Below are 12,802 nucleotides of genomic sequence, written 5' to 3' on the forward strand. Positions count from 1 at the left end.
CCAAATCATCGAATTAAAATTCAAAAAAGAAGATGCAGGTTGGAGTTTCCCACCCCTCTTCTCATGATTGCCTTTTAATTCATTGAAATCACCAATAAGAAACCAAGGAGAATCCCGAGTTAGACTAATACGCGTTAACCGTTCCCAAACCAAGTCTCGGTTCTTAGGAACCGGATCACCATACACAAAGGTTAGAAAAATAATTTGTCCCTTAAAAGTCATTTCCACATCAATCAATCGATTAGAAGCATATAAAATTGAAACCTGATAATTATTATTATAGAATAATGCTAAACCACCAGAACCAATAGGTTCAACTGTTTTTAAAGATGAATAACCAAGATGACCAACAAAAAGTTCCATAAACGAAAAAGACTGTCTAGTTTCAGAAAGAAATAAAAAGTCTGGCCGGTGCTTCCCCCATAGATCTCTGAGATATCCAATAGTTGCCTTGTTTCCAAGACCTTGGCAGTTCCAGCTTAAAATCTTCATTTAGGCAGAGAAGGTTTTGACTTACGGTCCTTGTCTATCATGGAGTCCGAAACAGTCAACCCTTCACCTTGTGCTTCCGCATCCATAGGATCGTCACAGTCCTCATCACCCTTGTCCCTCCCTACTACTGGATCCTCTTGAAGATCCAGAACTATATCAGTTGGAGCATCCTCGGAGGCCTTGGCTTCCTCATGAGTAGCATCCGGAACCAAGGCATCATCAGTGACCTGATTCTGAACCAATGCTTCATCATCTGTCGAAGCCTGTCCCACGAACCCAGTATCCCCTGCAGCATCTACCTGATCAGTAGTCTGAACTAAATCCCCCTCGATCATGGCAGTAGTCTGCGGAAGCCTAACTTCCCCTTCTTCCTCCACCAAAGTTGAGCTACCATCCGTCCCTTTAGGCAACACATGTGACTCCAAAAGCTTTGAATTATCAACACACACCGGAACCGGAGCAGTCAATCCAGAGAGTGGCATCGTTGATCCTACAGCAGCGTTGTCCAACTCTGTGAGAGCAGAAGTCGATCCTAAACCTTGGTCTCTGTCATTTCCCAGAGATGAATCCTGAAAGAGAGTTTTGCGAACCTTCTTTGAAGGCTGAACCCCTTCAATAGAACTGTGCACCAATGTCCCCTGATCACCAGAAGCTATAACCGGAGCCTTCACCTCTGTTCCATTCGGAACCACAACTGAGGAAAGGATAGCAGCCGCAACTCGAGCCATATGTCTATGGTCATTAGCTTGGACATATGTCTGGGACCTACGATGCTTCGCAGATGATTCACCAACCTCACCAGCAGGCTTGATTTTAACACCCGAGTTGTGCCTGCCCTTGTGAGTCCGCTGACCCTCACCATTAGTGGACAAACCTTTGCCATCAACCACCTTCTCCTTACCTTTCCTCCTGTCATTAGTGACCGCACCTTTATAACTCTGCACCGAACGAACAGCCTCCTCTTCCTCCACAAGCAGAACCTCACAAACCTCAGTTTTAGCAGTCTCCAACAAAGGACAGTGATCCTTATCATGACACAAACTGAAACACCTCTTGTAGTAGCCACGAAGCCTATCGTACCGCAAGTCAACAACCGTTTCCTCCCCATTGTAAAATTCAATCACTATGTCAAAACACAAGGGTTTAAACCCATCCACAGTAACACGAACCCTCCCTCCATCAATATCCACTGATTCCACATGGCCAAGATCTTCCCCGATGCTGCGGAAGGTTGGTTCAGCACAAAACTGGAATGGCACATTTAACACTCGGACCCAAAATGTTAGCTCTGAAGGATACGCCGGATCAACAGTTGGAGACCAGCGGACCGTTGAAACCATCCAGCGGTCAAAGTGAAACGGCGCCATATGAAGCACCTCCGCAATGTCATCTTCGTTGTCAAAGTCAAATTGAAACTTCCCTTGACCCAAATCCGCTCCCACAACCCTTCCTTCAAGATGCCAGATCCTGGGAAGCATGAACAGCAGCGACTTCATATCCTGAACCCTTGGATTCATACAGCGCCCCACCACCGTTTTAGAGTACCCCTCTATCAATGCGGAATTATCAAAATACGGGATCTTAATCTTCCGCTTTGGAGCCATACCAGCCGGCACCTTACCAGAAACGCTCTTCCCCAGAAAACCACTCTGCGACATAATCACCACCGCAAAACAAAGGGAACAATAGGAACAAGAACTATTGCCAAGAAGATGTTTGAGAGCAAATGAATTGAGATGAGGACTAACTATCGCAGAGAACCCCCTTTTATCCTCCCCAATCCTCCAGAAAAATCAAAGCCCGAGATCCAACAGATAGCGTCTATTGAAGGCAGCGTGATTCGAGAGGATCTCCAAATGAACCAATAACATACTTGATATCTCAAGAAAAGGAAACCAAAATCGCATCATCCAAGAGAAAGAGATACACCTTATCGATCCGAATCTGAACCGAAAATAATCCCTTCGCACAATGATACCCCTGTACAACATTACGAGATCCGATTCACCAAACCTAATCAATCGCGAGAAGCAAAAGATTCTGCATACCAAAATCTCGAGCATCTGCAGATCTCGTGAAATCCTCCCTTGATCATAATCCGATCCTAAAGACACCCAATCCCTCCATTGAAGACCCAAATCCCATAACCCTCGCCAGACATCGCGACAAACCTCAACGCCCCATTTATCCACCGTACAATCGCCCCGATCTGCATAAGAAAGGGACGAACCATCGACCACCCGGATTAACCACAACCAACCGAATCTTCGAACACGCAAAACCATTCAAAACCCTAAAATCGCCGTCGCCTTCACCATCACCATTATTATCCTTCTTCCGTTTATATATATATATATATATATATATATATATATATATATTAGTTATTTTAATATTATATACAAATACTATATAAATGGTTAATTTTTTTGCCCAAAAAAAATTATAAATGGTTCATTTCGTTTTGGAAAACAAAACAGTTGGTTTACCATTTTAATTCATGAACTCACATATGGCAGGAGAGCTTCTCATGGGTTTCCAAATGGATCCTCAAATGAAAATGGAATCTAACTTCTCACATACAATTTTAACTCTTTCATCGGTCTATCACAAAAGGTATACAAACAGGAATAAACATATGATACTATGCACATAGACGGTATGTGAGACGCGACAATACACGTCCATCTTCTTCTGGCATATTCCGAGCTACTGCACTATCATTATCCATGCTTTGATAACGAATCATTTTTTTTGGATTCAAAACTACAACAATGGAAGATGGTTCAAGTCTCTGACGTTTCAGTAGCAGATATACCAAGCATTGATGACGAGGTCTATAATTGGAGATTTTGAGAAGAGTTTCCTCTGCAACTAGCCCAATACTCAGCAACAAGCTTGGAGAAGTAAGAATCAGTCTCCATTAGCCTTGAAGGCTCGTTGTACTCCACTAGATTACCTGTCCAAAACCAACACCAAAGCCCATACATTGGTCATGATAACATGTTTTAGAGATTAAAAGACAGAGTTGGTTGATTCGAGAGAAAAATGATGTTTACCAAAGGAGAGAACCATGACCATGTCACTGTCTATGACAGTTGGTACTCTATGTGCTACTGTTATGACCGTGCAATCTCCAAACTCCTCTCTTATGATTCTCTGAATGATTGCATCAGTGGCTGAATCAATGGAAGCTGTAGCTTCATCTAACACTAGTATTTTGTTTCTCTTTAACAGTACTCTACCGAGACAAAACAATTGTCTCTGTCCCACGCTCCAGTTCTCTCCTTCATCACTCACTTCTCATTTCGTCCCACCAATAACAAAAGATGAACATAAGTGTAACGTCCCATTTTGTGAAGTGAAACACTACTGTTTTTCAATTACCTGAAGAATCAAGCTTATTAGGCAGATTGGTAATCGTCGTCTTGAGCTGACACTTCTCAAGAGCCTACAAAAAGAAATGGTGTTATTAGGAAGGTTTTCAATCTTTTGGTTTATAAATCTCATTCTTGTTTCTTATTTCACCTTCCATATCTCATCGTCGGAGTGAACACCTAAAGGATCAAGGTTGGTCCTTATGCAGCCACGGAAAAGAGTTGGTTCTTGAGGAATGATGCTCAGTTTCATTCTCAGGTCCTTTAGGCCAATCTTACTTATGTCAATACCATCAATCAAAATGCAACCACTTGCTGGTTCTACCAAACGAAACAAAGCACTGATTAAAGTGCTTTTCCCACTTCCCGTTCTCCCCACAACTCCTACTCTTGTCCCTTCCCTGAATGTGCAAGAGATTCCTTTGAGAACTAACGGAGCATTGGGACGATATCTTATCTGAAACAAATAAGTGACGCAAATCAATGCGTTTACCATAATTATTACTATCATTGTGTAACACACTATATATTTTCTTCTAACCTTAAGATCCTGCAAGTGAATCATACCAGTGGAAGGCCATGAAGAAGGTGGTCTTCTATCCTCCACAACTGCAGGAGCTTCTTCTGGTATATTCATATATTGTTTTATTCTCTCTACTGAAATGATTGAATTCGATAAGGTGCAATGCCATCGGGTCAGAAACACCTGAGTTTGTGTCAGAGTAAGTGCATAAGACAGCGAAAGTCCAACGAGGCCTGTAACACAGAGGCATAAGTTCATGCAGAACCTTTCAGTTTGATGAATACCATAAATATAACAGATTTTCTCAAACAAAGCTCATGCTATATTGAGACAAACTGTGGCGATGTGATGTAATGAGTTAAATAAGTCATGTACCTGGAGCTATGTAACCCTTGGGGATAAGGATAAGCAGAAGTGCACAAGTGAACAAGGTCACATTCTGCAGAGTCTCTATCCTCAGAATCACCCACTCCATGGCTGCATTGGACAGAAAGAATAGCACAGCATCTGCATCAACTAGGTTTAAGTAGTTTTTGAAGAATCCCTCTACCGTTCCAAAAGCTCGTATTGTCACCACTCCAAGTGAAGTTTCTGCAGCATAATTCATCACTGGAGCTTTGGTTGTTCCATTGATTCTAATCAGCTCCCTTGCAGAGGCTAAATAGTAATCCTATTTTTCAACAAAGAAGCGGGTGTTGATAGTGACGTCTTTGCTGCATAAACGAACTGAAAAGGAAGTAAAATCGCAACAAGTACCTGAACAACTTTTGTGGCTGCCAAAGCAAGAAGAGCTATTATAATTACTTGCCATGTCACATATGTCATGATGGTAAGAGTTGCAGCGAGCTCAATAGCCGGTCCTACCACAAATATGAATGCAAATGGGATGTCAAAGTCCAAGACGTTCAAATCAGAAGAAGCCTGCAAATGTTACATTTAACAACATCATACATGAAGTTATATAGTTTATTAAAATACATGTAAGCAAAGCAATCTTACTCGAGTGAGAATGCGCCCTACGGGAGTAGAATCGAAGAAAAGCATTGGGGCTTTAAAGACTGCATTTGTGAAACCAGTGAAGAAGGCCTCGGAAGCTTTTAGTCCAAGATGAGCAGTCGAAATAGCTCTCACGTATACAAACCCAGAACTAAGAGTTGAGATAATACTGTAGACTCCAATAAGCATTGTAATAGTGAGTTCAGGGATCCCTATGGCAAAAGCCAGCCAATATGTTGATGCAGCCTGGAAAACTACAAAGCCAACCTGACCCAATACACTTGACCATAGAATCCTCGAGACACACGGATATAGTCCAAAAAAGGTTTCAACCCAACATAACCGCTCTCTTTTTCTTCTTCTTGTGTAAGTTGTACCCCTGGAACATTGGTTGTTGCGATCTCTTCTTCGATTTTTTCAACAGCCGTCATGTTTCTTATCTCTTTGTCTCGACCCCCTTTCCTAAGATCTCCAAGGCTTTCATTACTCGCTAAAGGTAATACAGTTACTGCATCATTATGAGCATTCACCAGCTGTTGGAATACAGTCCCCATCATTAAGAGCTCCTCATACTTTCCTAACTGAGTGATTCTTCCTTCCTCCATAACCTGATCAATATCACCAATGAATACTAATTAAACAGTTAAGACGTAGAATAAAGATTTTTCATTTGCTGCCACTCAAGATTTACCAGGATTTGATCAACTTCTGAGAGATACTCGACTTGGTGAGTAACTAGAATGACAGTTTTTCCTTTCAGCGCATCCTCAACACATTTCTGCAGTCACAGTTGAACATATTAAGAAGCAGTCATTAAGAAAAGCTTCTTTCAATGCAAATATGCAATGTTCTCACTTACATGAAAAAGAATTCCAGCTGTATGTGCATCCACAGCACTAAAAGGGTCATCAAGGAGGTAAACATCAGCGTCTGCATAGACAGCACGGGCCAGCTGAATCCTTTGCTTTTGTCCTCCGCTCAAGTTAATCCCTCTTTGTCCTATTTCTGTGAGGTCACCATGTCCAAAACCGTTCATATCTTTATCCAACGCACATGCTTTTATAGCAGCATTGTATTTTCTAGCTTCCATGGGCATTCCATAGAGAATATTGTCCCGGATGGTACCACTTTGAATCCACGAGGTCTGAGAAACATAAGCGATGGACCCAGAGACCATTACCTGTTTTCCAATTGGAAAATATCAAGGAAGCATTTTGTGACAAAAAGATTTATACTAAATGAACAAAGTTAAAGTCAGTCTTGGTGGCTATTTTGCTTACAGTTCCAGAAACTTTAGGATTTCTCCAAGTACTGCATGCAACAGTGATGATTTTCCTGCCCCAACTGGTCCACAAACCGCAACTTTTTGCCCATGCTTAATTTCCAAATGTATATTTTGAAGAGTTGGAATCTTAGTTTCTGGATCCCAACTGAAGTTTCCTGCTTGCATGTCAACTGTTGTTCCAGATTTCTCTAGACCACTTCTTTCAATTTCATCAATCTTTAGCTCGTCATCAAGCAAGAAGTTGTTTATTCTGTCGAACGAGACATTGACTTGGATGATAGCAGAAATTGCCTGAGGTATAATTTTAACAGGCTCTGACATAACTCTTAGTGTAGCTAAAACTGTGAAAATGGTGCTTGCTTTCAGTGGCGCGCTCTTCAATAGAGCACACCCCACGAAAATAACAGAAGAAACTATTGTTGGAGACATCCAATACAGGACACTACCAAAGGCCTTTGTCAGCTGAGCCCTAGCCAACCATTTGAATTCATCATCACGACAGGATTCTATCTTTTTTTTGAACTCCTCTTCCCATGACTGCAGCTTTATGACTTTCATGCTGTTCAAAATCTCTGAGGTGGACCTCAATCGCTTATCTTGTGCGATCATGAACTGGGTCTGACAGTTCTGTAACATCTTTGCGAATGGCAGATTAAGGAGACCACACAGGAGAAGAAGAATTAAACCTGGAAAAGCTCCTGCTCCAACCACTCCAAAAAGTACAGCTGTGGAAAGCAAAAGCTGCAGTGTAAGGCTCCATCCCGAGTGGAACCACCATAAGAATTCTCCCATACGATATGCATCCACGGCGATATAATTCACAATCTCCCCAGATGAATGCCTTTTCCTCCCCAAACTTGATAGCTTTAGCTGCTTTTTGTAGGCAGCTACCATTAGCGCTGATCTAATCCTCATTCCTGACCTTCTCGATGCAAAATACCAATGTCTCATTGACAAGGATTCAACTAGCTTCAGCATAACAAGACAAGCTAAGTTGGAGAAACCATATCGGAGATCCCTGTGGTCACTGTTTGCATAATCCACAAAGACGTATAGCATTAATGGAAGAGATACAACGGCAACTGTTCTAAAAAATGCACAAACTGTTATGAATATGTTTTCCTTGAAGTAAACTTTTACAACGGCTCTAAACACCATGTTTCTTTCCTTAGTTGAGTCTTCATCTGCAAGAAGAGTATCCCATGCTTGAGAAAATTTATTGTAAGCTAATTCAGCCTCATCCCCAGGGACTACACTTGGGATATCTTCTCTGGATAATGGTCTCTTGAATCCCAGCGAGAGTAAAGGATTCATCCAAGAGAAGGACAGATTGCTGAAAAATCCAGCTGTTGCCAATCTTGCCGGTTCTTTTCTAGGATTTTCAGTTAATAGAGGATCTGTTTCACTGCAATCTTGAGCTGCTGCAGAAGAAGATCTCAAATTCATCCATGAGCAAAGGAAAAGCAAAAGACTCATGGGGGAGGTTATGACGTCGAAGCTTCGGATACCATTTCCCTGCAAAAGTATCCCACTCTTTGCTGCTAAATCCAACAAAGCAAAAGACGCCCACCAAACAGATTCAAGAATCTTAATCCACTTGGAGCCATTAACAAGCATCGAAACCGCAAGTGAGAACCAAATGATCCCTTCAACGAAGCAAGCAGCCCAGGGGGTTTCATTGGCGTCATTAGCACCATAAATCAGACTATTTAATCCAACACCAATAAAAACGATGCTGGTGACAACACAGCAGATAGCTGCAGCCACAAAGATCCATCCTGTCTTGCGGCGCCTGACTATAAAATATTTTGAAACAGAACCAGCTATCAAGAGCAAGTAGAAGATGCCGATGAAAAACAAATTCAAGAAATCTATAGCGGTTCTTTGGAAGCAAAAAGAAGCCAAATTGAGCTCAACATCACACCATTTAAGGCTTCCTGCGTTATACCAAAAAAAAAACCCATCACAAGAGATAACAATAAGCAAATCATCAACACTTAAATTTTTGTCTTTTAGAGGAACAGAAGAACACAAGAAGCCAAGTGGGGAGATTCTAATGATCCCACCATAGATAGTATGAATGATTAAACTCGTTAGATTCTAAAAGTTTGTCTTTTTCCTACAAAGAACCTCACACACAACCCAAGAACACTGCCTCGAAATAAAAAAAATGGAAAGTTTAAAGAACTAAGACAAAGAACCAACGATTAAAAACTAAAAAAAGGGTAAAGTGGTACCAATCGAAACCACCATTATAGAAGCAAGCAACTGAGCTCAATCAACAAAAAAAAGCTTCTGCCTTTATGAAAAAAACCCTGAGATGAGAGGTTTGATTGATGTTGTTTCACTAAAGCTAAACGACGTATCTAAATGATTGAGTCGAATTAGACGGCTCCTTGGAACTGTCGCCAGATACAATTAATTCCTGACTACGTAATTGCTTAGATTCATAAACCCACCTACCCATGGTCCCGTATGACTGTGAATCCAAAACGAGAATCACGCCCGGGGTCTCTTACCATTAATGCAGGTGAGAAAGGAAAGAAAAAACTCTGTTTCTTGCCTGACATGTGTTTACTTACTGATACAATACAATTACAACAACAACAAAAAATACGAAGCCTCGTCTCAACGTTGCAGCACTTCCTCGAGCCCAAAGGCGGATTTAGAAGAATGTGAACCCCTTCCTTCTTATTCCAAAGATTACGAGTTGATTTGTGTAACATTTCTAATATTGAACACTTTGGGATTCTATAAATATTTTTTTTTTTAAGTTAAAACCAGATAGATGGGTTTACATCCATACTAGTAGTAGTTGATAAATATATGTGTAAAATGTATAAATAATCAAAACTCATTTTTTTGGAAAAATAGATGGTTATATAAACGAATGATTGAAAAGTAAGTATGTTAAAACAAAAACAAAAAATGTTAAAACAAAAACAAAAATTAATTTTGTGAAATGTTTTTATTTTATTTTCGGCTTGTGAAATGTATAAATATGTGAAATTTTATTTTCCCCATGTTATATACTAGTTTTTGGATGATTCAATGGTGAACGACTTCACTTTTATTTTTGAGAACTCTGTATGGATGTTATTTTGCACATACATAAACGTTAGGTAGATTTTCATGTCAAATAAATATTTAATAAAATACTGGTGTGAATCTGCATGCAAATTCTAAGTGAAAACTTTATAAGACCATCTCCCATAATTGGCTTTATTTTATGCACTAAAAATAGAGTTTTTTTAATAATAGAACAAATGTTTTCTCTAATAGTTGACTCTATTCACTCTAAATAAATAATTTAGATATATTTTATTTTAACTCCTACAAACTACAATAGTCTTTCAGTTTTAAAATTTACAAATTCTATCCACTTATTTTAGTTAAAACAAATATCCAACAAAATTGGAATATTATTAAAAATAAATTTTCATCACAAAACATAAATAGAGGATACAATGAATTATACATATTTATTTAAACATCATCATTAATATACTTTTTTTCACAAAATGATCAACTAATGTGTTTCGAAGTGAGAAATATACTTATTTGTCTTTGATTTGTCTATCGAATTATTAAATCACTAGTTTGGTGTGTTTATTTTCTTTTTAATTAAACATAGGTATTATTATATTTTAAATTTTATGTTTATTTAGTATGGTTTTAAATAGAAATTTTATGTTATGATAAAATATCTTATTATATAAAGCTTGATGTCAAAATTACTAATTAACAAGATGTGACACGTGTCAATTGTATCATTCAGATGTTAACACGTGTCAATTCTAAATTTATTAAAAATTTTAAAAATAAAAATGTAAAAATTAAAAACCTACTATAAAAAGATTTTATATAAAAGTAAAACAGAGAAAAGTAAACCTAATTTTATTTAAAATCTTTTAAAGAAAACAAACTTTTGTAAGAAAATTATAAAATTTAAACAGCTTTAAAATTTAGACAAAATTATTATAAGGAATATATATATATATATATATATATCATAAAATTCGAAATTATAATATTGTTTAATTATTTTAATTTTAAGTTGCTAATTTTCCAAAAAAAATGATTACTTTTTTATATAAGATAAGATAAATAAATGATTGTGAAAATTATACAATTAATTACTGTTTAAAAAAAAATGTAAATACTCACCTTTACAAAAAGAAAAAGATTGTTGAAGTAGAAAAAATAATAAAAAAATCGTCTCATATTTTTTTCACCAATCAAATAATTTATTCAAAAAGACTGCTATTGTAATATATATATATATATATATAAGATATGAGTATGTAAGATTAACATATGTGTTTTTGTAACTATAAAAATATTAAAGTAAAGAGATATATAATAGGTTATTTAATGTGTTCATTAATAAAATTTGTTGGTTGTAGTAAAGACTAAAGAGTATATTTTACAAGTAAAATATTTTTGTGTGTACAAATAAATCTTTAGTGGTAATGTAGATAGTATATTTATAAATGGATATACATTAGTGTATTATAGCAAAAAAAACAATTATTTTCTATAACTAAAAGTTTATCTCTTTACTTTTATATGGGGGGATGTATTCAAACCATGATTTTGGAGAATTTGATGGGATTTAGGAAATTTAGAATTTTGATAGATTTTTGGGAAGTTCATATGATTTTCTGTAGAATTCTTTCAAATCCCACCTAAAACCATGAGATTTGAATTTCTGTATTTTTAACTAAACAAATCCTACAGAATCCTCCAGAATCCTCCAGAATCCTAAAAGTTATTAAAATCCTAATCCACAAAACTGTTTTGAATAACAGTGGATTTTAAAGTAGATTTTTAAATAATCAGTTCAATAACAAGATATTTTAATGGATTTTAAAGTAGATTTTTAAATCATCAGTTCAATAACAGTGAATTTTAATAGACTTTTTAAAATCCATGATTGAATAACATAGAATTTGTAAATTTCACACAAATCACTTAAAATGTCAAGTTGAATACACCCCACATTGTTTTTACTTACGAAAAGAATTAAATATATATTTTTGTTAAATTTCATTTTATTTTAATAACTTTGAACTCATCTACAACTATTTTCTTTAACTAAAAGTGTATCTATTACTTTTTTTTCAACCGAACAATAAATTAAAAGAAAATTCTTCGGTTAGTTGCCCAAGCCGGAGGGAAGGGGTTTACAAAAAAAACTCCAGAGATAAGAGAACGCGAAGCACAGACAAGATACCCCGCCTTCGTATTTTGCCGCACGCGAGATCCAGGAGATGGAGAATAGTGGGAAGGTCTCCAGCGACTTAAACTCATCGAGCAGGTTGGAGAAAGACGGGCAATCTTGGACTGCACAATAGTGAGTAACTCAGCACAATCAGTCTCAAAATGTTGACAAGTGATTCCTACAGCACGTATCCGCTCTATGGCCCACAACAACTCTTCTAACACTAAATGCAGGGGGAGAGGCTCCGTCTTAGACACGAGGTGAAAAACATGGACATGCGAAAACGGAGATGGAGCTGACATGACCGCCGTAAAAGAGAGCGCCTCTTCCAAGGCTAACTCATCGCCCAAAGCCTTAGCAATTATATCATTTGCCTCAATCTCTAAACCTTGAAAAAAAATTTTGTTTATGGCTTTCCAGATTGCCCATAAAATTCATGGTAATTGAAGAAGTTGATCGGGATCACCCTTTTGAGAGACATTCTTCCAGAAAACAAAATCCAAATTCGATTACACCGAGTCATATGTAAAACCTTCTGACAAGACCAGAGTCGGAGATAAATCCCAAACTTCACACGAGCGAGGATATTCAAAGAAACGTGATTAATAGTCTCAACCGCAGAGTAACACCTTTTACACCAAATATCACATTGGATACATCGGTGTATCTATTTATTTTATAGATAGATTACTAACATATTTACTTTATATTCTTTTAAATTTAATTTAATTTAAAAAAATTTAAACCCGCACATCGAGCGAGTCCTAATCTAGTAATTATATAATTTTGTTCAGGTATAAATGATAATATAAAAAAAAATTGAGGGAGTACTTTGTAAATGAAAAAGATTTGCTCAAAATGAGTTTCTAACTAATAAAATTTTACTATTTTATAATTAATAATTA

At 37.3% G+C, this 12,802-nt stretch overlaps 1 protein-coding gene and 1 pseudogene across 2 annotated transcripts; both read right to left on the bottom strand.

Annotated features, from left to right (window-relative positions):
- Nucleotides 1–252: 252 nt before the first annotated feature.
- LOC147926507 (uncharacterized) lies at nucleotides 253–2,835 on the bottom strand. The gene has a single exon (XM_087489564.1). The coding sequence runs from the start codon at nucleotides 2,148–2,150 to the stop codon at nucleotides 489–491; it is 1,662 nt and encodes a 553-aa protein (XP_087345690.1). The 5' UTR covers nucleotides 2,151–2,835; the 3' UTR covers nucleotides 253–488.
- Nucleotides 2,836–2,954: 119 nt separating this feature from the next.
- Nucleotides 2,955–9,060, bottom strand: LOC104746552 (ABC transporter C family member 8-like; annotated as a pseudogene). The gene is made up of 12 exons (XR_015582365.1): nucleotides 8,911–9,060; nucleotides 6,669–8,610; nucleotides 6,248–6,568; nucleotides 6,080–6,166; nucleotides 5,392–5,996; nucleotides 5,149–5,313; nucleotides 4,768–5,062; nucleotides 4,411–4,625; nucleotides 4,021–4,326; nucleotides 3,880–3,943; nucleotides 3,552–3,791; nucleotides 2,955–3,451 (listed from the first exon to the last, which is right to left on the bottom strand). The product of XR_015582365.1 is annotated as an ABC transporter C family member 8-like (transcript).
- Between the last annotated feature and the right edge of the window lie 3,742 nt (nucleotides 9,061–12,802).

The sequence above is a fragment of the Camelina sativa genome, chromosome 15 (assembly GCF_030686135.1).
Source record: "Camelina sativa cultivar CO46 ecotype springtype chromosome 15, ASM3068613v1".
Classification (NCBI taxonomy): Eukaryota; Viridiplantae; Streptophyta; class Magnoliopsida; order Brassicales; family Brassicaceae; genus Camelina; species Camelina sativa.